Source organism: Salmo salar, chromosome ssa19 (genome assembly GCF_905237065.1).
Source record: "Salmo salar chromosome ssa19, Ssal_v3.1, whole genome shotgun sequence".
Taxonomy (NCBI): domain Eukaryota; kingdom Metazoa; phylum Chordata; class Actinopteri; order Salmoniformes; family Salmonidae; genus Salmo; species Salmo salar.
Genome location: NC_059460.1, coordinates 61,024,946 through 61,052,575, shown reverse-complemented (window position 1 = coordinate 61,052,575; position 27,630 = coordinate 61,024,946). Strand labels below are relative to the sequence as shown.

Below are 27,630 nucleotides of genomic sequence, written 5' to 3'. Positions count from 1 at the left end.
GGAGAGTCCCAGGAAAAAGGGGTCCGGAGAGGAAAAAAGCTGCTGGCTCTGCTTTGACTGGAAGGGTTTCTCCGGGAAGAGTGTCATTCACATCCCAGCGCTCCTACGGTTACTTCCAAAGCAGACTTCTTCCCTGTAGACTGGACTTTGTCCAAGGATTAGCAACATAGGGAAGAGAGAGAAAGCCTGCTTGTGTGTTTGAGAGAAAGAGTTTGAGAGTTTGAGAGAAAGACAGGAGAGAAGTGTACGGGACCACAGAAGGGCAGAGCAGACAGAGAAGTGTGTGAGTCAGGGGACAGAAAGCAGCAAATACTGAACTGACATCCAAGGAGTTCGAGTGAAGTAAAAAACAATTGAGAAAGCATCTCTTTCCGGCGTCTAATTCTTTTGAATACACAGTCCTTTGACTTATTTTCAGGTTTTCATTCAGAAAACAATCCAGAAAGTCATGGAAGTGGAAACATCCAGCCTGCACTTGGAGCTGCAGGAGCAGCAGCAGACCCTCACCGAGATCTCCGACGACGAAGTCAACCTGCCACCGTCGGATGAAGAAGACTTTGTTGCCGCCAAGGAACGTTCGTTGGTGGCGCTCGCCGTGTCCGAGGGCGACCAGGAGGAAAAGGAAGAGGATAAAGTGGGCGCCCAGGTGAACGGCGTTATGGTCCTGGCTCTGTTGGACAAGATCATTGGGGCGGTGGACCAGATCCAACAGACACAGAGTGGCCTGGAGGCTCGGCAGCAGGACATGGAGCGGTCAGTGACGGGAATCCAGGGCGAGCTAACCAAACTGTCCAAGAGCCACAGCACCACGTCCAACTCAGTCAACAAGATGCTGGAGAAGGTGCGCAAGGTGAGCGTCAATGTGAAGACAGTGCGTGCCAACCTGGAGAAGCAAGGGGGTCAGATCAAGAGGCTGGAGAGCAACGAGAACGAGCTGCTGAAGAGGCGCAACTTCAAAGTCATGATCTACCAGGTGAGCGTTGGGTGAATGTGTTTGGGTGTGGAGTGGGGACGGGATGGAGGTGTGTGGGTGGTGGGGTAAGGGTGTGTGTGTGTGTGGATATGTGTGTCGATGGAGGGGAGGTGTGTGGGGTGGCGTGTGAGTTGGTTGAGGGGGGAATTGGGCACGGCACGCCCGCTTGACACTGGGATGGGTGAGGGTTGGGGACTATCATGAGGGTAGTACCTTGGGTTGGTTGGCAAACAGACAAACAAGTGGAACTTCGTGAAAGGTTAATGCTCAATTGACAGGTCTTTTTTGCAGATGATAGTTTGCATATTACCCGGCTGAGTGTGTACTGACGAGGGAGAGGAGTTTGGGGTGTGGCTCACCTCAAGGCATCATTGGCAAGTGCCCAAATGACAGCTTGTTCTTTAATATGGATGTACACCAAAGTCAAACATGCCACTCATAGATAAGTATATTTCACATCACACATCACTATGTTTGTAGGACACAATTGCCCCATGAAAGCAATCCATCAAGTAGGGAAAAAAAATCTAGATTTGAACTTGAACTTCAAAAAGAAGTTTAACCAGTGCCACGTACATTTATTCCTATGTTCCACTATGTCATATTTCTATGTAATATATGTTTCATTGTTTTGGTATACCTTGGGTGATCTAGGATTATATCATACCATGTGCCACACCCTATGGAAGAAGTAGGGTCATCCTTACTAATGTCCACTACTGAGAAATCTCTTGCCTTTGATCCTATGTGGCACCCTACAGAGTTAAAACGTACAGCTCACTTCTTTGGTCATAAGGAATCTATAAGCCATCCTTTTTTTATTTCATTTAAACAAAGATGGAAAATACCACAAGCACACTCGACTTCCAGATGTTTCATTTGAAAAGACACTTTGTAGTTTCGCAGCGAGCTCGGGAGCGCCGCGCAGTCTTTTTTTAGCCCGGGCCACGGTATAATGTGTAATGGCTTGCAGCTTTGCACAGCAGTGTGAGAACATTCAGAGTTTCCATCCTCCTGACTGACTCGAGTACAGCTTGGGCAGACCCCCCCCCTCCCTCTCTCTCTCTCTCTCTCTCTCTCTCTCTCTCTCTCTCTCTCTCTGTCTCTCTCTCTCTCTCTCTCTGTCTCTCTCTCTCCCTCCCTCTCCCTTCTCTTTCTTGCTCTGTTCCCTTCCCCCCCTTTGCCCGTCTATGAGAAAATGTTTTTGTCTGTGTGCACGCTCGCCCACAGACACACAGAGCCGTCCACTCTCCCATTTGTACAAGTCTTATTTTAACAACCAAAAAATTATTCAAATCAAATCATACCGAAATGAGGCAGGCATACCCTACATATGATACACAAGAGCACACAAAACTCTTTCTCCTCTATTATGTCGAGAGATACACTGGCAACACAGGAACATTTAATCTACCACAGATGAGACTGTTGCACTGCAGAGAGGAATACTACATTCTTATAGGTTGACTCATAGGATTACTTTTTTGGGTCTAATTTGATGATTGGATTATTTCTCAACCAGTACCATAAGTCATTTGTTTAATTAGAAACGGATCAAATGGCAGGCGTAAAGCTAGTCTTGCTATGAGCCTTCTAACATGAAACATATTTTCTTTTCAATGTAACATTTATTACACTAAGTCAGTTAAGAACAAATTCTTACTTACAATGACGGCCTAGGAACAGTGGGTTAACTGCCTTGTTCAGGGGCAGAACGACAGATTTTTACCTTGTCCGCTTGGGGATTTGATCCAGCAACCTTTCAGTTACACTCCCAACGTTCAAACCACTAGCCTACCTGCTGCCCCGGTTTGTTTGTGTGTATGTGTTTGTATTTGTGTGTAAGAATACATTCTGGGCTCTGTGGTGTAGAAGAGACTCCTTGAGATCCCTATCTAACTCAAAACATCACAGCCAAGTCTGACATGTCATCATATTCATCTTCATTAAAAACACCAACCACAACATATTCTGTTTGGTGCTACTTCTCTTAGAGCCATCAAGGTCCCCCCCCCCCACACACACACACAAACAAACATCCATGAATGCTATCAATGTTTTTGCTACTTTGGGTGCATGAATACTGGATACAGTACACAGATAATAGCTTTTTGGAGCATTCCATTTTTAAGGCTATTTGGAAGGAAGGATACTGTTGGTGATGCCTTCCTATCTCACCCTGCCAAATAGTGTTAGGTGGTTCCGATGGCAAGATGTGTACACTTTCACTATGAGGGAGAGTCCACTAGGTGAAGTATGAGGGGGTTTTCAACCCTTCCCGGTGATTGATACTCAGGGTGTGGTTCTTTGGGCTTTGTTCATTCGTTCCAGCCAGTGAGTGGTACTGTGCGTATCAGTGATGTGGAGGTCAAGCCGGGGACATAGAATATAGCGTGGGGAGGCCTTTTCTTACACAACACTAAGGCTTGCGTCCCAAATGGCAACCTGTTCCCTATATAGTGCAGTACTCTTAACCAGGGCCCTATAGCGAATAGGGTGCCATTTGGAACGCAGCCCAGGAGTCAACAAGATACTGGTACCTATCAGAAACAAGTTTCCTGTTAATGGATAAAAATGGGCTTTGGGGTTTCTGTGCATCTTTCCAATGTTCTTTTCTCGCCTCGATCTAAGAACTAACTCCAATTATGATGTCAAGCTAAAAACGTAAAATCAGTCATTCCTGATATAATCTATTTTTTTTCAGAGGAGAGAACCTAACTCTCATCCAAGCCCTTAGGAAACCCTACCGAGCCGCGGCCCTCCTCTGATACTGTAGTGAAAACATGCAGTAACTCATCCTGAAGGGAAGGTAGAAAGTTGAGGGCACAGCTGGGGTGGCTTTGTAGTCGGCAGGAGCACTGGTATTTATCTTCCCTTTGCAAGTGCCTGTTAACCCTGGAGTCAGCGCCCCCACCAGCCCACTCCCTCCGGAGGCCCCCAGGCTACCACAAGTGTAGTCACGACTCCCGGCCCAGCTAAAGCCCTCTATTTTCTGTGGTTGAACCGGAGAAGCTAACACTAGGCTAAGCTAATATGAGAAGCCATTGGTATGCTAAATTAGGCTAAACTAGGTTCATCTAAAGTAAGTAGGGGGAGTGAGTGGACCCCAATCAAATCAAATAAAATTGTATTAGTCACATGCGCCGAATACAACAGTGAAATGCTTACTTACGAGCCCCTAACCAACAGTACAGTTTTAAAACAAAAAAACAAATAAGAATAAGAAATAAAAGTCAAAAGTAATTAAAGAGCAGTAGTAAAATAACAATAGCGAGACTATATACAGGGGGGTACTAGTACAGAGTCAATGTGCGGGGGCACCGGTTAGTAATATGTACATGTAGGTAGAGTTATTAAAGTGACTATGCGTAGATGATAACAACAGACAGTAGCAGCGGTGTAAAATGGGGGGGGGACAATGCAAATAGTCTGGGTGGCCATTTGATTAGATGTTCAGGAGTCTTATGGCTTGGGGGTAGCAGCTGTTTAGAAGCCTCTTGGACCAAGACTTGGCGCTCCGGTACCACTTGCGATAGCGGAGAGAACAGTCTATGACTAGGGTGGCTGGAATCTTTGACAATTTTTAGGGCCTTCCTCTGACACCGCCTGGTATAGAAGTCCTGGATGGCAGGAAGCTTGGCCCCAGTGATGTACGGGGCCGTACGCACTACCCTCTGTAGTGCCTTGCGGTTGGAGGCCGAGCAGTTGCCATACCAGGCAGTGATGCAACCAGTCAGGATGCTCTTGATGGTGCAGCTGTAGAACCTTTTGAGGATCTCAGGACCCATGCCAAATCTTTTCAGTCTCCTGAGGGGGAATAGGTTTTGTCGTGTCCTCTTCACGACTGTCATGGTGTGCTTGGACCATGTTAGTTTGTTGGTGATGTGGACACCAAGGAACTTGAAGCTCTCGACCTGCTCCACTAATCTGTGTAAGCTCGGTCAGCGCCTCAGCGATATTGACGGCTCCCAACGCTCTATTAGCAGGAACAGCTGCCCTGTGTGTATATGTGTGTGCATGCGCGCATGTCATTTATGTACATTTACTGTAAGTCCTTGTTTAATCTGTCTGATGTGTCGGGCTGGGCTTGGACAGCTGACTGAATGTGTGTGTTGCTGTGTTCCCCTCAGAGAGCCGCTCGGAATGGGGCTACACTTCAGTGAAATGTCACTGGAATGTGACAACTCCATGAGAGGGAGGGAGGGAGGGAGGGAGGGAGGGTGAGTGAGTGAGTGAGTGAGTGAGTGAGTGAGTGAGTGAGTGAGTGAGTGAGTGAGTGAGTGAGTGAGTGAGTGAGTGAGTGAGTGAGTGAGTGAGTGAGGGAGGGAGTGAGGGAGGGAGTGTGAGAGGGAGGGAGTGAGAGGGAGGGAGTGAGAGGGAGGGGGAAGGGGGTTAGAGAGGGAGACAGAAAGAGAGAGAGAAAGAGAGAGAGGGGAGTGTGATAGGGAGATAAATAGGGAAGAGAGAGAGAGTAGTATGATAGGGGGATAAATAGAGGTAAATACGGGCAACACAGGAACATTTAATCCACCACAGATGAGACTGTTGCAATGCAGAGAGGAATACTACATTCTTATAGGTTACTTTTTTGGGTCTAATTTGATGATTGGATTATTTCTCAACCAGTACCATAAATCATTTGTTTAATTTGAAACGGATCAAATGGTAAGCGAAAAGCTAGTCTTGCTATGGGCCTTCTAACATGAAATATGTGTGTGTGTGTCAGAGAAGGCTGGTGGGAGGAGCTGTAGGAGGATGGGCTCATTGTATTGGCTGGAATGGAATCAATGGACTGGTACCAAACACATCAAACACAAGGAAACAACGTGTTTTACTCCTTTCCTTAAATTCCTGATCCAGCCATTACAATGAGCCTGTCCTCCTATAGCACCTCCCACCAGCCTCCTCTGGTGAGAGAGAGAGAGAGAGAGAGAGAGAGAGAGAGAGAGAGAGAGAGAGAGAGAGAGAGAGAGAGAGAGAGAGAGAGAGAGAGAGAGAGAGTCCATCTTCTTTGTGTAAGGAGTGCGTGATGCGGGTGTGTGTTTTGATCCAGAGCAGGACATATTTAGACAGCTGATTCATACCATCGGCATCTCCAGCTCCCCAGCTCTGCTCTGCTCTCTCACCTCCACTACCATCACTCCACCCTGACTCCCATCCCACCTTCCTCTCTCCTACTCCCCCTACACCACTAACTATCACCCCTCCCTCCTACCCCCCTCCAGTCCTCCCTCCACCTTAACTCCAAACCCACCTCCATCTCTCCTACTCCCCCTCCACCCTAACTCCCACCCCACCCCTCCACACCACTACCAACCCCACCTAGCTTTCCGTGTATGTTACAAACCACATTTCCCCAAGGGATGATAAAGTATGCTGTTCTCTTTTCTGTTTTCACATACACACCTCCAAATAGTCTACAAATGGAATGCTCAAAAAAGCAATTTTACTGTATCCAGTATTCATGCACCCAAAGTAGCAGAAACATTGATAGCATACATGGATGTGTGTGTGTGTGTGTGTGTGTGTGTGTGTGTGTGTGTGTGTGTGTGTGTGTGTGTGTGTGTGTGTTGGGGGCTCTAAGAGAAGTGGTATAGAAAACAGAATCCGTTGTGGTTGGTGTTTTTAATGAAGATGAATATGAAATGTCACACTTGGCGATCAGCAAATGTTTTGAGTTAGAGAGGCATCTCAGGGACTTTCTTCTACACTACAGAGCCCAGAATGTAGGCTTATACACACACACACACACACACACACACACACACACACACACACACACACACACACACACACACACACACACACACACACACACACACACACACACAATCCTTGTGAACACCAAACAATTGATTCCCATTCAAAATCCTATTTACCCTAACCTTAACCCCTAACGCCAACCCTAATTGTAACCCTAACCCTAAACCTCTTAGCCTAAAATAGCCTTTTTCTTTTCAGGGACCGGCAATGTCCCCACTTGTCTGAATTGTCCTTGTTTTACTATCCTTGTGAGGACTTCTCGTCCCCACAAGGATAGTAAAACCAAAAACACACACACACAGACCATCCACTGTAATGAGTAAACACAGATACCTGTAATGAATTATTCCCAGTCATTGCTGTTACATTCATTGGAATACTATGAGGTGTTCCATTCCATTCACCTCCGAGGCATTTGACTTTCCGTAGTGTAGTCTCCTCCCACACCCACTGTGTCTAACAACACAACACAAGGGTGGCATAGGCCCATGAGTTTGGCCAAGCAAGACTATTTTCAAAGATAGAGGACAAGTAGTATAAATACAATACCGTATCAAATACGGTGGCCTACGTATGCACTCAAGAACTTGCATGGACTTTTGTAGACACAATCCATTGCGAACTGTAACCAGCCTTTGCTACCGACTCCATTCTTTCTGTCCAGGCCGGTTTATGTACTGTTCTGTACGCTTGACTTATGGTGAGTCCCAATGGGATGACAGTCACCACCGTTGCCATGGCACCCCCCTTGTTACTCTTTCCAATAACAATGGTTTTCTGTTCATGAAGAGATTCATGACTCCGTGTGTGTGTGTGTGTGTGTGTGTGTGTGTGTGTGTGTGTGTGTGTGTGTGTGTGTGTGTGTGTGTGTGTGTGTGTGTGTGTGTGTGTGTGTGTGTGTGTGTGTGTGTGTGTGTGTGTGTGTGTGTGTGTGTGTGTGTGTGTGTGTGTGTGCATGAATGTACATGTGTTTGATCGGAGCCCCAGACAAAGTATGTAGGAAAAAAAACCTGGCTTCTCACAATTGCAAGCTGTATCTTGCAGTGGCATTGAAGGGTGTATGGTGAAAAGTGCTCAGAGTACTTGACACAGACCTGTCGGTATCTCGGGTAACCCTATAAAGAGGCACGGTTGCTACCATAGCCATGTATAGCCCTGAGACTGCCATGGCTCGGGGCATATTTACAGCCTTGAACATGCATAAAGACGAGCCTATTTGCGATATCTAATAAGCAAATTCCCGTAAGCAGGACATCGAGCTATTATCGACTTAACAATAAATGTATTGATACGTGTCAAATGACCGGCATTACCGTTGATCTGTTATGGGTCTTCCAAGAGGGGGGATGGAGAGGGAGATGCAAACTGGGAAAAAGAAGGCCCTCAACAAAGCCTCTTGCCCAGAAAGGAAGCCGTCCTTCAGTCAGCTGGCACTTAATTGGTACAGTGAATTAACAAGCAATAATTAGCCACGACTTTCAACTGACACAAGGGATAGTTCACCCAAATTACAAAATGACATTGACAATTCATAACCCAGTCTATGGACAATGTAAGACAGCGATCCATGCTTTCGTTTTGTTTACCTGGCAACTTCTTTTGGGGGGGAGGTGAACTATCCCTTTAAACAACAACCACACCATGACGCCATGGCGGGCCGAAAGCCACAAGAGATAGAGTTTCGCAGGACAAAGACTTAGACCAAGACTCAAATCCAAGCCAACGTAAACAGGAACCTGATCCCATAAAGGCCTCTTCCTTCTCACAATCAAACAAGTATGTGATAGTCGCTATTTTTAGATTGCGCCCCCCCTCCCCCCACCGACCCCTCCACCTCCAGTTCCCGTGGGCCCCGCGAGCGGCTACTCGAGCCGGAGCCGCCGCTACGCCAGCTGTCTAGATGTGTCTTCTGTTTTCCTGCAATTCCGTCCGTTGACAAGCTCTCTGCCCGAACGTATGATGTCATACCGGAGAGGATAAGGCCGCTACCCTACCCGCCAAAGTCCCCCGAAAGAAAGAAACGCGCAAAAATGAAGGTTGAATGTTCTACATTTTGGCTAGTAAGTGAGTTAAGAGAACCAAAGCATTCCTGATACCTTGCCTTATATGGCACTGTAGACCGGAGAGAGGTGAACAAATGGATTTGCCCTGTCAAAGACAAAGGTTTGAGTATGAGAGTTATTCTCAAGGCAGCTTCTAACATGTACATTTTCATCATTGTGTTGTGAATCACTGATTTCAATCTTGAATTCAAATGGGAAACATTATGGGCTTGTAATGGTAATAACATTAAATCCGGCTGTATGCGAGCCATTTGAATGGTGTGCAACACTAAAAAAGGTAAAACGAGAGGGCTGTTTGACAGCACTGTCAAACACAAGTGAATGAGGACTGTGTGTGTATCCAAAGAAGAAGGGGGCACTTCCTTTAACATTGTTCGTCGCCACACAACTTTCCACTGGGCACAGACGTCAGTTCAATGTCTAGTTTTGACTTACATTTGGTTGAGTTTTCAACTGATGTGAATTCAACGTGAAATCAACCAAAAATGGGTGAAAAAAAGACAAAATGCCCTTAACTTGAGGACTTCTTGCAAACCCAATCAGTTTTCCATGTTGATTCAACGTCGTCATATTGATTTTGGGGGTTGAAATGACGTGGAAACAACGTTGACTCAACTTGTTTTTGCCCAGTGGGTTGAGTCTGCACTCAGACAAAGCATAAATCAACTTAAATCAAATTGTATTTGTCACATACACGTGTTTAGAAGATGACATTGCAGGTGTAACGAAATTATTGTGTTTCTAGCTCCAACAGTGCAGTAATATCTAAGAAGTAATATCTAACAATACACACAATCTAAAGTAAAGGAATGGAATTAAGAATATATAAATATTTGGACGAGCAATGTCAGAGCGACATATACTAAAATACGGTAGAATAGAATAGAATACAGTATATACATATGAGATGAGTAATGCAAAATGTGTAAACATTATTAAAGTGACCTATGATTTCAAGTCTATGTATATAGGGCAGCAGCCACTAATTTGCTAGTGATGGCTATTTAACAGTCTGATGGCCTTGAGATAGAAGCTGTTTTTCAGTCTCTCGGTCCCAGCTTTGATGCACCTGTACTGACACCCTCTAGATGATAGCGGGGTGAACAGGCAGTGGCTCCGGTGGTTGTTGTCCTTGGTGATCTTTTTGGCCTTCCTGTGACATAAGGTGCTGTAGGTGTCCTGGAGGGCAAATAGCTTTCCCCAGTGATGCGTTCGGCAGACCGCACCACCATCTGGAGAGCCCTGCGGTTGTGGGCGGTGCAGTTGCTGGACCAGGCGGTGATACAGCCCGACAGGATGCTCTCAATTGCGCATCTGTAATATTTTGTGAGGGTTTGAGGTGCCAAGCCAAATTTCTTCAGCCTCCTGAGGTTGAAGAGGCGCTGTTGTGCCTTCTACAGCACGCTGTCTGTGTGGGTGGACCATTTCAGTTTGTCAATTATGTGCCCTGAGTAACTTGAAGCTTTCCACCTTATCCACTGCGGTCCCATCAATGTGGATAGAGGCGTGCTCCATCTGCTGTTTCCTGAAGTCTACGATCAGCTCCTTAGTTTTGTTGATGTTGGGTGAGAGGTTATTTTCCTGGCACCACACTCCCAGGGCCCTCACCTCCTCCCTGTAGGCTGTCTCATCATTGTTGGTAATCAGGCCTACTACTGTTGTGTCATCTGTAAACTTGGTGATTGAGTTGGAGGCGTGCATGGCCACGCAGTTATGGGTGAACAGGGAGTACAGGACGGGGCAGAGCACGTATCCTTGTGGGGCCCCGGTGTTGAGGATCAGCGAAGTGGAGGTGTTGTTTCCTACATTCACCACTTGGGGGCGGCCCATTAGGAAGTCCAGGACCCAGTTGCACAGGGTGGGGTTTAGAACCAAGGCCTCGACCTTAATGATGAGCTTGGAGGGTACTATAGTGTTGAATGCTGAGCTATAGTCAATGAACAGCATACTTACATAGGTATTCCTCTTGTCCAGATGGGATAGGGCAGTGTGCAGTGCGATGGCGATTGCATCGCCTGTGGATCTGTTGGGGCGGTAAGCAAATTGAAGTGGGTCTAGGGTGTCAGGTAAGGCAGAGGTGATATGATCCTTGACTAGTCTCTCAAAGCACATCATGATGACAGAAGTGAGTGCTCATGGGGCGATAGTCATTTAGTTCAGTTACCTTTGAATTCTTGGGTACAGGAATAATGCTGGACATCTTGAAGCTTGTGGGGACAGCAGAGTATGTCCGTAAACACTCCAGCCAGCTGGTCTGTGCATGCTCTGAGGACACGGCTAGGAATGTCGTCTGGGCCGGCAGCTTTGCGAGGGTTAACGCGCTTAAATGTCTTACTCACGTCGGCCACAGAGAAGGAGAGCCCACAGTCCTTGGTAGCAGGCCGAGCCGGTGGCACTATGTTATCCTCATAGCAGACGAAGAAGGTGTTTAGCTTATCCGGAAGCAAGGACGACCCCTGCGTTCTCTCTACTGTATCAGGAATACTTTGGCACTGCTAGCCATCTCACAAACTTAACCTAGCATGGCTCTGAGGTATAAACTCAACATCATGTTGTTGTTTTAAGCACAGTCAGTTCTTTATGACAAAAGTTGTACTTGTGACACTCCAGTTGTATGGTTTATTTGTTTCACTTTGTTTGGTTGAATGGACTTACTGTTGGTCTTCATCTGCGAAATTATTAAACTGTAACATTGACTAGCCCTGAAGTGTTTTGAAAATGCATATTTACAGCCTTACATCTCGAACAAGCACAAAGACAAGCCTATATGCGATATCATATCTAATAAGCAAATTCCTGTAAACAGAACATCAAATATGAAATCATGTGATCAGATTAGTTCATTTTGTTATTTAGGGCGTTTGTGAAAAGGAATCATCGGTCTGACTCACTGAGAAATCTTTAAGACTGTTTCTGGAAAACAGCAAGCTATTACTGGAAATGTAATGGCTTAGCATTATACTACCACAGTATAGGCCTAATGCACTAACTATAACTAAATCACCTTACAATACCATAGGGGAACAGCTGACACTAGTTAGTCAGGGAAGACCTTTTCCGAGGGGAAAAAAATAGGGGAGTCCGTAAGGGTGTGCTGCTTATCTTTCAGGAGTCAGGGGTCAGCTGGTGTTAGCCAGGCATGGGCTTACTGTAGCTCATAAAGGAACTGTATAGCGAGAGTGTACTTGTCCCTAAAGGGAACTTCTCTTTGTGTTCAGCGAGAAAACCAGATTCCCGACGTTCCTCATTGAAAAGCAATGCTTCATGTCCTTTGTAGCATATGTTCACTGAGTTACGCAGCTTTCCTTATGATGTGACATAGTGTTTCTACTGAATGAAACGCTGAATAACCATCTTCCTCTCCCCTGCTCCACCCTCAGAAACCGTTCGAGAAGGGGTGGAAAAGTGTTCCAAAAACAGCTCAGGGAGTCCCAATAGCAACAACACATGGAAGTCAGTGTACTCATCCCTATAGGAACAACGTTGTGGAGTCAAAGTGCACTCATCCCAATGGGAACAGCATAGGGGAGTCAAAGTGCACTCATCCCAAAGGGAACAGCATAGGGGAGTCAGAGTGCACTCATCCCAATGGGAACAGCATAGGGGAGTCAGAGTGCACTCATCCCAAAGGGAACAGCATAGGGGAGTCAACGTGCACTCATCCCAATGGGAACAGCATAGGGGAGTCAGAGTGCACTCATCCCAAAGGGAACAGCATAGGGGAGTCAGAGTGTAATCATCCCCAATAGGAACAGCATAGGGGAGTCAGAGTGTACTCATCCCCAATAGGAATAGCATAGGGGAGTCAGAGTGTACTCATCCCAATGGGAACAGCATAGGGGAGTCAAAGTGCACTCATCCCAAAGGGAACAGCATAGGGGAGTCAGAGTGTAATCATCCCCAATAGGAACAGCATAGGGGAGTCAGAGTGTACTCATCCCCAATAGGAATAGCATAGGGGAGTCAGAGTGTACTCATCCCAATGGGAACAGCATAGGGGAGTCAAAGGGCACTCATCCCAAAGGGAACAGCATAGGGGAGTCAGAGTGTACTCATCCCCAATAGGAATAACATAAGGGAGTCAGAGTGTACTCATCCCCAATAGGAACAGCATAGGGGAGTCAGAGTGTACTCATCCCCAATAGGAATAACATAGGGGAGTCAGATGGTACTCATCCCCAATAGGAATAACATAGGGGAGTCAGAGTGTACTCATCCCAATAGGAATAACATAGGGGAGTCAGAGTGTACTCATCCCCAATAGGAATAACATAGGGGAGTCAGATGGTACTCATCCCCAATAGGAATAACATAGGGGAGTCAGAGTGTACTCATCCCAATAGGAATAACATAGGGGAGTCAGAGTGTACTCATCCCCAATAGGAATAACATAGGGGAGTCAGAGTGTACTCATCCCCAATAGGAACAGCATAGGGGAGTCAGAGTGTACTCATCCCCAATAGGAATAACATAGGGAAGTCAGAGTGTACTCATCCCCAATAGGAATAACATAGGGGAGTCAGAGTGTACTCATCCCCAATAGGAACAGCATAGGGGAGTCAGAGTGTACTCATCCCCAATAGGAATAACATAGGGAAGTCAGAGTGTACTCATCCCCAATAGGAATAACATAGGGGAGTCAGAGTGTACTCATCCCCAATAGGAATAACATAGGGGAGTCAGAGTGTACTCATTCCCAATAGGAATAACATAGGGGAGTCAGAGTGTACTCATCCCCAATAGGAATAACATAGGGAAGTCAGAGGGTACTCATCCCCAATAGGAATAACATAGGGAAGTCAGAGTGTACTCATCCCCAATAGGAATAACATAGGGGAGTCAGAGTGTACTCATCCCCAATAGGAATAACATAGGGAAGTCAGAGTGTACTCATCCCCAATAGGAATAACATAGGGAAGTCAGAGTGTACTCATCCCCAATAGGAATAACATAGGGGAGTCAGAGTGTACTCATCCCCAATAGGAATAACATAGGGGAGTCAGAGTGTACTCATCCCCAATAGGAATAACATAGGGGAGTCAGAGTGTACTCATCCCCAATAGGAATAACATAGGGGAGTCAGAGTGTACTCATCCCCAATAGGAATAACATAGGGGAGTCAGAGTGTACTCATCCCCAATAGGAATAACATAGGGGATTCAGAGTGTACTCATCCCCAATAGGAATAACATAGGGGAGTCAGAGTGTACTCATCCCCAATAGGAATAACATAGGGGAGTCAGAATGTACTCATCCCCAATAGGAATAACATAGGGGAGTCAGAGTGTACTCATCCCAATAGGAATAACATAGGGAAGTCAGAGTGTACTCATCCCCAATAGGAATAACATAGGGGAGTCAGAGTGTACTCATCCCCAACAGGAATAACAGGGGAGTCAGAGAAGGTGTTGCGTGGCCAGTTCGTGATCACAGGGCAGAGGAGGAGAGATGTCTCAACAACAGAGCTTGTGATTCATCGCGCTCCGTTCCCCCCGAGGGACCTCCGGCATGCCATAACTTTATATAGCAATCTCTTCTCTCCTCTCCCTCTGTGACTCCGACGTTCTCTCTCTCTCTCTCTCTCTCTTCCTCGCTCGCTCTTTCTCCCCTACTGTATTACTCTTTCTCTTTCCACATTTTTTTCTTTCTTTCTTTATTTTCTCTTGCTCTTTCTTTCATTCTGTATTTTCTCTCTTTCTTTCATTCTTTCTCTAGTTTTTTTCTCTTTCTCTGTCTCTCTATTTTCTTTCTCTCTCTATATTTCTCTCTTTTTCTCACTGTGTCTATTTTCTCTCTCTCTCTCTCTCAAAGGGCCAGGGGAAAATCAGAATGGAAAAAAGGAGCTGCCATTCTCCCCCAGAGGCTCTGTCACTGTTTGCCCATCGCATGCTTTCCCACACACACACGCCCCTTAGGCACAGATCCACGATCAGCCTCCCCTCTCCCAATTGTAATCTTAACCATTAGAGGGGGAACACACAACTGACTTTAGATCAGCATCCCAGACTAGGCCTAATACGATCTTCAGTCAGTGGTTTGCTTTGGAAAGTAGTGCAATTCATTCAAACGTTAGTCCAGTGAAGGATTTCTATTTCAAGGCAGGACATTTCTTTCATTTAAGGTTGCGTCCCAAATGGCACCCTAATCCCTACATAGTGCACTACTTTTGACCAGGGCTCAAAGAGACTTAAATTGAAGGGCATGAAATTATTCCTAAAAGGGATATTTGGTTTCTTTCTGCTTCTGTGCTAAAGAGCGACATTTTCGCAATGCATAAAAGTTCAGATGTATGCAAAGAAGAATGTAAAACTGTTTTTGCTCCATGAAAACTGAAAAAGGAGGAGGACAGAGAGAGAGTGTTGGTGAGAGAGGAATTCCTCTGTAGCCCGGCAGACACACACACACACACACACACTCACTCTCACACACACACAGTAAAGAAGCTGTACACATGGCAGTGATGAGTGGTTCTACTGCGATTTGGGTTTTGGGGCTGGGCTGGGCTGGGCTGGAGGAAAGCTTCCATGGTGAGCCTCACCCGGGTCCTCGAGCCTTGCCGCGGTCAAACGAGGTCCTCTGACACATGCCTGTTTGTAAAGTGCAATTTATTTTTCCTGCTGAGGTCGGAATGTGGAAATATTGACAAAGCATAGACTCAAGGACAGGCAGATACTCCCTGTCGGTATTAGATAGAACGTAGCGGCCCCGCCCGCCTTGGGGGAAAACAAACCATGGTTACCTTGGTTACCTAATTGTCTCAAAGCAAAAACTTTACATTTTTCAAACGTGATTTTCTTGTTGTTTGCTTGTTTTAGTCAACTACAAACTACATTTAAGAAAAGTACAGCATGTCTAAATATTACTTTTCATCTTTGCTCCCGAGCATTCTCCCCATGCTTAGAAAAACGTAATATTGTAGGGCTTCCCTCATGCACCTTTTCATAATGGCGCTAGTGAGTGCTAGCTAGCTACCAACTAAAACATTAAGCTAGCCAAGACCAACAATACAAACAGACTATACAGCTACTAGTAGTGACTGAAGTTACAAACAGACTATACGAAACAAGTTAAATGTTTTACCTGTGATTAAATGTTTTGCACACACATAGCTATGAGAAGTCTACTTGGGTAGTGGATCCCCACATTTCCCACTTTCCCACGCCGAAAAGGCTGAAGCCACAGGGCTCTTCTCGCAGGCTCTATTTCCTACATGAACCGTAGGTCCGGATGAACAAAAAATTGTATAGCGAGAGTGTACTTGTTGGCTCTTTTACAATGGGGGTCAATGTTAAAGAATGTTTGTTTTCCTAATCTGTGGGCGTGGTCCAGGGGAATTCCTTCTTATGATATGAATATTGACTCGGGAATATACATGTAGTAAAGTATAGTGGTGATGGTGATGAGGACATTAATATTACAATTACAACATGAAGGATAATTGTCTAGGAATTTTTATTGTACCCACCTACATAATTTTTGCACATGGATTAAACTTGCACATCACACCACCAAATCATTCCACAAGGCAGAAAAACAGGCCAAAAGCAGAATAGGGTTGCGGATACTGGAAAGCCAGAGAGAGAGGGGGAAGAGAGGGAGGTTGGGAAAGAGAGAGAGACAGAGAGAGAGAGAGAGAGGGGGGACACACACGTAGGCTTGTTAGTGAAAGAGTGGGACTTATTTGTGCTGACGGCACGGGGTTGCAGCCAGCTGATCTCAGCATATGAGCACCCCCCCCACCCACCTAGCCCCCACCCCCCCACCGCAACACAATGACAAGGCATGCAGGCAGCAGTTCAACATGGGTCACCTGTTTTTGACTTAGCTAGCCTCGCCAGCCCCCCACTGCCCGTTTGTGCCGCTTGCAGCAAAGCAGATACATGTTTAACAAAAGAGGCCTTTGCGTGTGTTAGTGTTGGTAGTCATAGGTGGATAGTCAAAGGCCTTTCTACATCCTGTAAATAGTCTTTCTACATACTATTGTTTAGAATGTTTGTACTCAAAAGGAGATGACGTAGCCTGGTTAAACCAGACTGAACGTTCACGCTCGATGTTGTTCCACATGAGTTTAACGTTCAGTACAGTATGTACACTGGAGTGCATTGTGTGGTGTTGAATTATTGTGGATAGACCGCCCACACACACACACACACAAACACACACACACACACACACACACACACACACACACACACACACACACACACACACACACACACACACACACACACACACACACACACACACACACACACACACGTGTGCTCGCGCCTACACACACGCACACTCTAAGTGGGTGGCAGAGGCACTCAGCGAGTGTGAGTGTAACCGCACTGTAAACACCTTTGAGACAGATGACTTTTCCACAGGCCATGTCTCGGAGCTAGCTGCACCACTCTCTCCATGACTAAGACTAAGTGAATGAAGGAGGGAGGGAGGGAGGGAGAAAGGGAGAGGGGAGGGAGGAAAGAGATGGTAATAGAGAGAGACAGAGAAAAAGAGAAAGACAAGAAGAGAGGGAAAAAAGAATGAGAGATGGAGGGAGGGAGGGAGAGAGTGAGAAAGGAATTAGAGGGAGACGGAGAGAGAGAAAGATAGAGGTAAAGAGAGAGAAAGATGGAGGTAAAGAGAGAGAAAGGAATTAGAGAGAGAACATCGAAGAGAAGAGAGAGAGAGAGAGGAGAGAAATAAGGAGAGAGAGGAGAAGGAAAGAGAGAGAAAAATAGACTGTATTCACCACTGTGGTCCCAGCACACGAAGCAACGGCTTGGGGGGAGTTTCTCTGTGGTGGTTGCTAAGGACAACAGAAGAGTGTGTGTATACAGTACACTGTAGCTGTGTATCTGTGGTGGTAGAATGGAACGGTCTGAAAGGGGAGGTCTGAAATCACTGAAAAACCATAAGCAGATACATACACACACACATTACCCCCCAACCCCCACCATCCTACATGCACACACACATTACCCCCACCCCCCACCATCCTACATGCACACACACATTACCCCCACCCCCCACCATCCTACATGCACAGACACACCACACCCTGCCTTGACTGACACCAAGAAGCACAAGATAAAGATTGCAGCCCATGTGATGATGAAACACAAATCATAGACTACTCCCAACACTACAGGACACATTTAACCCTGGCACAGAATGTTTTGCAATGCCTGCCATTTGTAATTGATGGGCAAAGTTCAAATCAAGTATGGCAATGTTACTGTATGTATTGGGCAAGTTCTCCTTTGCAACATTTAGACACTTCCACACACACAGATGTGCACGCGCTCACATGCTCACACACACAGGCATACATACCCCCCCCCACCTTCCTGCCTTTCTGTCTATCGGTCTCCCCCTCGTCGGCTTCTGTCTCTCGGTCTCCCCCTCGCTGGCCTGAGAGAACAATGTCCTTTTAAATGAGGAAGGGTCAGGATATCAGTCACGCCAAGGTGAATGCCTGGCTTCCTGTCACACTCCGGTTGGAGCCCTAATGGCACCCTGTTCCCTATAAAGTGCACTACCTTCGACCAGTCAAAAGTAGTGCACTTCGTAGGGAATAGGGTGCCATTTGGGACGCAGACCACTCTTTTTCCATGTACACACTTCCCTCCGTTACACCCCCCGTTTTGGCTCCTCAAGAAGCCTTATATAAGTGCCTTGACCTCTGAACTTCCGTTCTTTGAAGTTGCATACTGACAGATTGGAGGTCTCCCGAGCTGGGCCGGGCAGAGGTATTCGCTGTAGGGGGGCAGATTAAAGTCAAGAAAGGGCACATATGTCTAGTTTCTACCATCCAATATCTAAAACTCGATAGCTTAATCATATTTGTATTCGGAGGGTTACTTTCACACAAGGTGGGTGGGGGGAGAGGGATTTAGGCAGGTATGCTGTGGAACTTGTAGACCTGTGCATCACAGGAGGCTGCTGAGGGGAGGACGGCTCATAATAATGGCCGGAAAGGAGCAAATAGAATGGCATCAAACACCTGGAAACCCTGTGTTTGATGTATTTGTTACCTCTCCACTTATTCCGCTCCAGTCATTGCAACGAGCCCGTTCTCCCCAATTAAGGTGCCACCAACCTCCTGTGCTGTGCACGTACGTGCCTGTTGATCTCAAGCCGATTTGATCAGTACGGTAGGAGTAAATGGGATTTGAAATAAGAAAAGGTAAGTCGAGTCCTTACATAGACCTGCAATGAAAAAGGCTATTGTAACAGACTGTAAAAGCCTGCGCTAAGAGCACATTAGCCTTATATTTTATGAAAGTTGTCCCCGGGGTTGGACAAATACGAACACATCTGATTGGTTTGGTTAGTGACTTGGCTGCTAGACTTGTGCAATATACCGTTTATACCGTATACCAGGGTATTTTGAAATACCAACGGTAGGATTTTCTATGTTGTTTTAAAACAAACAGCAGAGACATTACAGCAGAGACATTCAATCCCCTCCTGGATCAAGATCCCTGTTGCCTAAATTGTTTTGTGTGTAAAAAAAAGTGGTCATAAAATGTTTGCCCCCTAGTGTGCACATTCGGTAATAACTCATACGGTATGGTACAGAAACGGTATGACGGTATGAAAATCGGGATACCGCCCAACCCTATTTGCTGCTCATTAAACCACGCCCCTTGACCTTTTCGCCAGAACCAAGAGAACAACTTTGATAACATACAAGGCTAGGAAATTGTTTCAAGAAAACCCATGTTATGCTTGTGATATAAATCAATGTAAGACTCTCTTCCTGGCAGAATCCCAAATGGCACCATATTCCCTTTTACAGTGCACTACTTTTGACCAAAGCCCTATGAGCCCTGGTCATAAGTAATGCACTACATGGGGAATAGGGTGCCATTTGGAACGCAAACCCCTGTGTACTACTAAGGAAATAAGGGTTCATCAGTCAAGGTTGGGTTTACCCTTGACACCACTAGAACACAATGCATGACCAAAAGTATAATCCCAGTCACAGAACAATGAAACACAATAGGGAGTTCTCCTCTCCCACCTGCTTTGACGCTCCAGTTTTTTTGCCTTCCAATAGCGATGCAAGCACATGGTTTTCCAGACAGCCGTAAAAGCATCATCACCTTTGTGCTTATCAAAATAGCCGGTGGTGTCTCCCTCGTTTAACTCAGCCAAAAGGTATTTCTCGCCCCCCCACTCTCCCACCCCCCCTCCGAGCCCCTTTGTTAATGCCTGTTACTGTTCCTGTTTTCCTAAAGGTGGGGGTTGGGGGGGGGGAGACAATGCACAATATTAGCTGGAGACCCATAGGAGCCATATGGCAGTGTAAGCGAGTGACTCAGTGAGATTGCCGTGATGGAAAAAAAAAGAAAATGTCTTTTCCATTAACAAGCCGGAGCATTGTACACGGGTTTGGCAGAACGCAGGAACACACGCACACGGGAAAAGAGCGAGGGGCTTGCGAGCCTGGAATGCGAAGGAACAGGAAGAGGGAGAGGCGTACCAGGATGATGAGACGGGGCGGGTGGGAAAGGGGAATGGAAGAAACGACAACAAAGAGTTGAAACGTGCCTGTGCTGTTCAGAAACACTCGTTGAGGCAGGTCAAGATATCAGGTGTTTTTGAGAAGCCGCTATCTTGGTGGGTTAGATCATGAAAATAATGGCCTCATCCAGTATTTTACTAGGCGAATGAGTTAAGAACAAATTCTTATTTGTTCAGAACAATAGATTTTTACCTGGTCAGCTCTGGGATTCGATCTAGCAACCTTTCGGTTACAGGCCCAACGCTCTGACCACTAGGCTACCTGCCGCCCCTAGGTTAGATTCATTGATGACTTTCTATCCATCCTCATGTCAATAAGGCATTAACACCAGTGGAGCCTGTCCTTTGTACATGTGAACAAAGTAAACATTTGTTAAAGAGCATACTTGAAGTTTTAAAGAGTGTACTTCATTCCTCATTGGAAAACCCCCCCAAAACATTTGGTCTGCACATGGGGGTTACACACAAACGTTTCAGTTGAAAGCTGTCTTCAGTGTCTAGGCTCCCCAGTTCCAGACAGGTAATGTGACGCAGTGAGCCTTGGTTAGGAGATGGCGTCTGACTCTGAACGTGTGGCAGCCTGCAGGTAGCTCAGAGGCCTTGAAATCACCATGTTCCTGACAGGAAAAGCCTGGAGGTCTCTCCACCCCTTCAGTGTGCACGTGTGTGTGCCCAAACATTTAAAAGTGTGTGTGTGTAATAATAAAAAAAATGTGTGCGTGTACGTTAAGAAAGTGTGTGTGTGTGCAGTGCAAAGGAGGTGAGGAACATGACTCACCAGCATCAGGAGTACAGGCGTTAAACAATAGAGTAATTAAGGTACCCTGATTGCTTCTGGAAAGGGCGGGATCCAATACAAAGCTTGGAAGCTGAAGGTTACTTATTTTTTCATGCCAGAGGGAGACACGACAGTGGAAAATGTAATGGTTTTGTAGTGGAGTGGAAATGTGGAAACGGGGAGGGGGGGGGGGGGGGGTATTGTTGGGAGAGGTGTTTGGGATCTCAGGCTTTATCACACCCACTGCAGAAGCACCAGGGTTTCCGCACACACACGTGGATACACACTTTGTCTGTTTCACACGCACACACACTCACAAACATACACATGCGCACACACAAATGTTGTTTTATCGGTACAAACCCAGGGCAAGGGTTCCCATGTGGGATTATCATGTCAGACTTTTTTAAGATGTACCTTATCAGAAACTAATACAAGACCCAAGTCTGAACAAGTATTAGTGTTGCTTTGAAGTTGAAATGTTTGAGGACAAAGTTAAAGTTCTTCATAAATGTAGTCAAAGAAAGGGTAGTGTTTGCAATACAAATGTGTAACTTCAGATACCCATGCCCTGAATAATTTGACTTTGAACTATTATTGTCAATAAGATATTTGTGGGGGGGGGGGGATATTTATTGGTCTAAGAAAACATATTTATTGGTCCAAAAACATATTCTCTGACGTATAGAGCATGTCTATCATCTGTTTTAACAGCTTCATGTCTCCTCTTATCTGCAGGATGAGGTGAAGATTCCCTCTAAACTGACCGTGTCAAAGTCCATGAAGCTCTCAGAGCTGGTAGAGGGAGGAAGAGGCAGCGTGCTGGACTTGAAAGAAGGAGCCGAGGAGAACGGAGAGGAGGGAGAAGAGAAGCCCCACTTGGACCTCTCCTCTGACGAGGAGGAGCTGGAGACCGAGGACGTCATCGAGGAGTCGCGAACCGAACGCATCAAGCGTAGCAGCCTCCAGCGCGTACAAAACATCAAAAGTGCCTTCTCCAAGGAGAAGATGGGCTTGACCAAGGAGAAGATGACCAAGACCAGGGAAAAGATGGGCTTGACCAAGGAGAAGATGACCTTGACCAAGGAGAAGATGGGCTTTAACAGGCAGAAAACCAATAAGGAGAACGTGGAGAAAATCCCGAAGCCAAACGTCAAAGAGAATTTCGACAAGACCAAACAACACGCCAAAGAGAACTTCGACAAGACCAAAAAAAACGCCAAAGAGAACTTCGACAAGACCAAGCAGAAGACCAAGGAGAACCTGGAGAAGACGCGCCACAACATCGAGAAGAAGATGGGCAAGCTGGGCACGCGCATGAGTGTCAACCCCGAGCAGAAGGAGAAGATGAAGGTGTCACGGCAGAAGGTGATGAAATCCTTTACCCCCGACCACACCGTCTACGCCCGCGACAAGACCGCCATCTACAAGGTGCCTCCCTTCACCTTCCACGTCAAGAAGTTCCGCGAGGGGGCCATGGAGCCCGTGGAAGTCCAGGGGACGGAGATGGTGGAGGTATCCCAGGACCTGAACCCTTTTCAGGGACTGGAGGATGACTGCCACGAGGGGCGTGTGGATCTGGACGTGGACGTGGATATGATGAATGGAGGAGGAGAGGAGGAGGGGATGGAGGATGAAGAGGAAGAGGAAGAGGACGAGGAGGACAGCCATTCCCTGCAGGAGATGCACGAGGACTCGGAGCATGTGCTGGTGGAGCGGGATAGGGACAGCGACTAGGTGAGGAAGTGGAGGAAGAGGAGGAAGAGGAGGATGGTGAACGAGACAAATTGCCTAATCCCAAAACTGCCTACTAGAACCAAACCCCCTGAGCGCCTTAGATCTAAAAAGGACTGGATAGGTAGAAGCAATACGGTATAGCTACCTGTTGTCTTCTGCTGTATTTCTTGCACCTGTCCAATCCACTTTGCAAAAGTGTCTAAGGGGGAGGGGCTAGGGATTGATTTTGGGATTGGGTGCTAGAGAGGCCATGAAGAGAAGAAGAAAAGGAAGAAGAATGAGACAACAAACAACAACATGGGGTTGGAAGGGAAAGAAAGGGAGAGAATGGGGTGGTAAGGAATACAGAATAAAGTTTCTATGCCGTGAACAAATTATTACTCTGAAGGGGTGTGGCCATATCCCTTGGGAGCGAACAGTATAATATCCCATCAACTTCCAAAATTATGTTTAAGTTGAAATGCTAACGTCACTCACAAAAGCTGTGAATGGAAGTTAGTAAAGTGCAAATTTAGTTATCATCTGTATGTTAGATATTTCAGTAACACTTTAGTAACAGTCTAAGGAAAAAAGGATAACACAGACCATTAAATGATGGGAAAGTGTGGCCACTTTGGTTTTGAAATGATTTGTTTCTTGAAAGGTCATCAAGCGTAAAAAGCACAAAAATGAAATTGAAAATCTTCATAAACGGTATCGGGTTAAATTAAATAAATCCACAAATACAAATATATATATTTTTTTATATCTTAAATGACCACGTTTTCCTGAATTTGATTATATAATCTTGAAGCCCATTAAAAAACAGTATGGGACTGGATCCAGGAAGTAAGGCGAAATGGGCAGTCACTTTCCCATTGTATAAGTGATTCTAAAATATCGAAGCACTGCATTAATATATTCATAAATGCTTATATCAGTTTACCAACCTACAAATAACCAAAGGTTGACATAAAGTTTACAGTGACATACCATTTTTGACATAATAATGATTGATTATGTAGTGCTTTTGGATATTTTATAAATAATTTAGGCCCCCGATACGATGAAAGTATTACTTAATTCTTAATATTATTACCCCCCCCCCCCCCCACACACACTTTTCCTATAGGCATGGTGAATATATTGTGAATTTGACCAGTTCATGTAATTTGGGTGTATTTTCTTGATAAAGATGGCATCTTATACCATCACCTTTTTGTTGTTTGTGAAGAAAGAGTCTAACACAGGGGTCTGCGCTCAAATGAAGGATCCTAACATCTGCAAGAAACACAAAATGGTTGTGAGACGTTTATGGAATGTCACTCGTGCTGTAGGTAGACTACGCACACATGTATTCATTCACTGCCTGAGTTTTAGATAAGAAAGGACATTCTGATGACATCTCAAGTCATTAAAAGCTCTGTTAGTACGTGACAACAAAGATAAGGAGCAATTTTATACGATTTCTTCACAATCCTGGTGGAAAAATGTAAATCCTGCCACTGGTGTGCTATATAAACCTTGTACAATAGCAATCATTTGTTTTATCAATGTTTTATCAAAGTTTCTTATGTGTTGAGTTAACGGTAGACTAACCAGCCACTTACACACTCATTTTCCCAACACTTTTTTAATGTCTACTCTCTTTAAAAGTGTTTTGATGAGGTTCACCACCTAGTGGCAATGTATGGTATTAAACATAGGGAAATTTACAACGCGGCTGCGCTGACACCAGCATCTCCTTACGAAAGCCGCTCATCAACTAGTACTTTTCACTGATGTAGACCCTTAAATCCCAATGGGCTGATACCAAGCACTTGTTTTCCCTAACATTTTGTAACCTGGCTGATGCAAGTCAACTGTGCTTTGATTCTCTTGTTGCGTTTAGAACCTAGAATGTTTTTAATATCCAATTCAACCCTTTTTAGTTTTATTGACACAATGTAATCCTGACCTAATGTGTGCATGCTCACAGACTCACAGTCACTGACTATTCCAACCGCACATAAATGCACCATCACCGTTGCTAATGATCTCATACAGACAAGTTCTCCATTTTATTTTAAAAACGTACATTTTAAACTAAACAGATAAATAGTTGGATTAATTGATCGAAGGTGAGGTGAAACATACTTTTCCTCCAAACTGTAACAAAGGGGGAGACAGTACTCCAGTATCATTGATGTCCTGGGTCTTGTTCATTGTGGCATAGAACAGAAAACATTTTAAAACGGAACACGGAAATGAACGTTTCTTATTGGACAAGTCAAGGTAGTCCCTACCTAAAAAGTGCATTTTCTTTCGCTTGGTGCCTAATGAACACGGCCCAGTTTCCAAACCCAGACCTGAATAATCCTGTTTTTTTTTCTACCATTCATTTCCGTGTATGTAAGTGTATATAATGTCAATCACTGCCATAGCAGTGCAACTGCCTTTATTGCAAAACCAGTGAACTTTAATTTGCTTCCGCTGTCTCCAAACCCTCTGTGAAAATACTTGCATTAAGCAACAAACAGCCATGAATTACATTTTATACTTACTTTGTACACAATGCTTAAATAACATTCAGCAACTATGATTTTAAAAAACAGTGCCTTCCCGGCTTTTAAGAGACATTTTAAACCAACTGGGGGGACCCCACAACTAAAGTCTATGTTTAAACCCCCCCCATTTCTTTTTCATGTTGGTTAAATAATGCAACTGGGGGGACCCCACAACTAAAGTCTATGTTTAAACCCCCCCATTTCTTTTTCATGTTGGTTAAATAATGCATATGAAATCTGTACCATGTAATGACTCATTCCCTAACCACTAATACTTTAATAAAAGCTAATTTGATTCACAATTGCTGTATGTCCTCATTGAAAACACTGAGATGATGACCCCAAATGAAAAACAAGCGGTAGTGTATCCTTGCAAGCACAAATTATTTTACTTTTGATTAAGTTGTTGCATGTGGTACAAGTAACATTATGAATATTATTCAGGAAACATATAAACCATAGAGACCAAAATTGTATGTGGTGCACGAGTCTCACTATCTTCCATACCAAGTTTTCCATAATGTCTCAAATACACACTTTTCAGTTATAGTGCAAAATATAGCGCAACAACTAAGTCAAAATACTTTAATGATCAACTACAAATTACTTCTCCCCTTGAACTGTTCAGCAGTGTTCCGCTCCCGGACTGACTCAACTAAGCTCGATGATGATTGGTCCCTTTCATCTGTCAATCAAACTTCCACCATTGACGTGTACGCGTGTCTCATCATTACGCGTTCACGTTCATTCGAGAACCAAAGGCTCAGTCTGTTACACTCGGTTTTAATTACACCTCTGTATATGCAAATGAAGCACATTTATTATGCACTCTTAGAAAAAAGGGTTCCAAAAGGGTTCTTCGGCTGTCCCCATAGGAGAACCCTTTTTGGTTCCAGGTAGAACCCTTTTTGGTTCCAGGTAGAACCCTTTTGAGTTGTAGAACCCTCTGTGGAAAGGATTCTATATGGAACCCAAAAAGGTTCTACCTTGAACCAAAAAGGTTCTTCAAAAGGGTTATCCTATGGGGATAGCCAAAGAACCCTTTTAGGTTCTATATAGAACCTGTTTTTTCTATGAGTGTACTGTACTCTATGGTATCTGCAATCCCAAATCAATCTCTAAAGCTCACAACAATGGTACCAGCAGACTGCAGCTTTATCACTGAGTAGGTGTCAGTATCTCCACAGAAGATCCAATACGAACAAAGAATCCAGGATGGAAGGACTTAGTGAATGTGGTCTGGACTCTGTGGAGGAGGGTCATTGTGTCAGAGATGCTGTAGAAGGACAGTGTTCCTGCCATGTGGTCCAGGCACACCCCTACTCTGGAGGAGCAGAGGACAGGGATATCAGTCCTGTTATTACTGTGGATAAAACAGCGGCTGAATGAAGAGCTGTATAACCTCCAGGATTGATCATTACCCCCAAGCACACGCTCATTACCATCTTCTTTCGTGCTGATCCGTTTATATATGAGACAGCTACATGAATCCCTTCCCCGCTCCACTCTACATTCCAGTGGCAAGTTCCAGAGAGACCCTCTCTGCACAGCACCTGTTGGTAGGAGGGAAATCTGTCTGGATGGTCAGGAAAGGCCTGGGCCTTATCACTCCTGGTCACCTTACTGTTCTCCATCAGACAGACACATGCTAGTGTGAGCTGTATTGGGATCCAATGTCAGCTAGCAAGAGACTAAGAAGATGAAAAATAAAGTGAGTGACAATGTTTTCGACCGTGTACTCATTCATACGCGTGTGTACGCACATGTATGCACTCCTGTTTATGTTTTTGTGTGTGTGCATGCATGTCTCCGCTTGTATGTATGCTTTTTTGTGTGTGTGTGTGTGTGTGTGTGTGTGTGTGTGTGTGTGTGTGTGTGTGTGTCATGCACTTCTGTTTGTTTGTTTGCTCATGTTTTTTGTTATATTTATTCCAAATACTCCAAACAGATATGTTTGTGTTTGCCAGTTTACTCACATTTTTTTTTAAACTCCTCTCTGGTCTTGGGCTCAGCAAGGTGTTCAATCTGAAATGTAGTCACTATGGAGACGGACAGACTCAGTTCACAAGACAAACTATTCCATTTCATAAACATGAACCAAATACAAGATAAGATAGTACGTTATTAACCCGCCAGAGGGGAAATTTGAATGCACTAGCCAATACATACATTACCAGTAGATACACCATAAAACACAAGGACAGACAGACATTAAAAGCAGCACATCATAAATGAATATTAAAAGATAAGTGTTTGTGTCAAAAAGTCATAGTA

At 45.1% G+C, this 27,630-nt stretch overlaps 1 protein-coding gene across 1 annotated transcript; it reads left to right on the top strand.

The window, feature by feature from the left end:
• Positions 1–45: 45 nt before the first annotated feature.
• On the top strand, positions 46–25,658 carry cavin1 (caveolae associated protein 1). The gene is made up of 2 exons (XM_014158728.2): positions 46–973; positions 21,833–25,658. The coding sequence occupies exons 1-2, from the start codon at positions 449–451 to the stop codon at positions 22,829–22,831; spliced, it is 1,524 nt and encodes a 507-aa protein (XP_014014203.1). The 5' UTR covers positions 46–448; the 3' UTR covers positions 22,832–25,658.
• Positions 25,659–27,630: the final 1,972 nt, after the last annotated feature.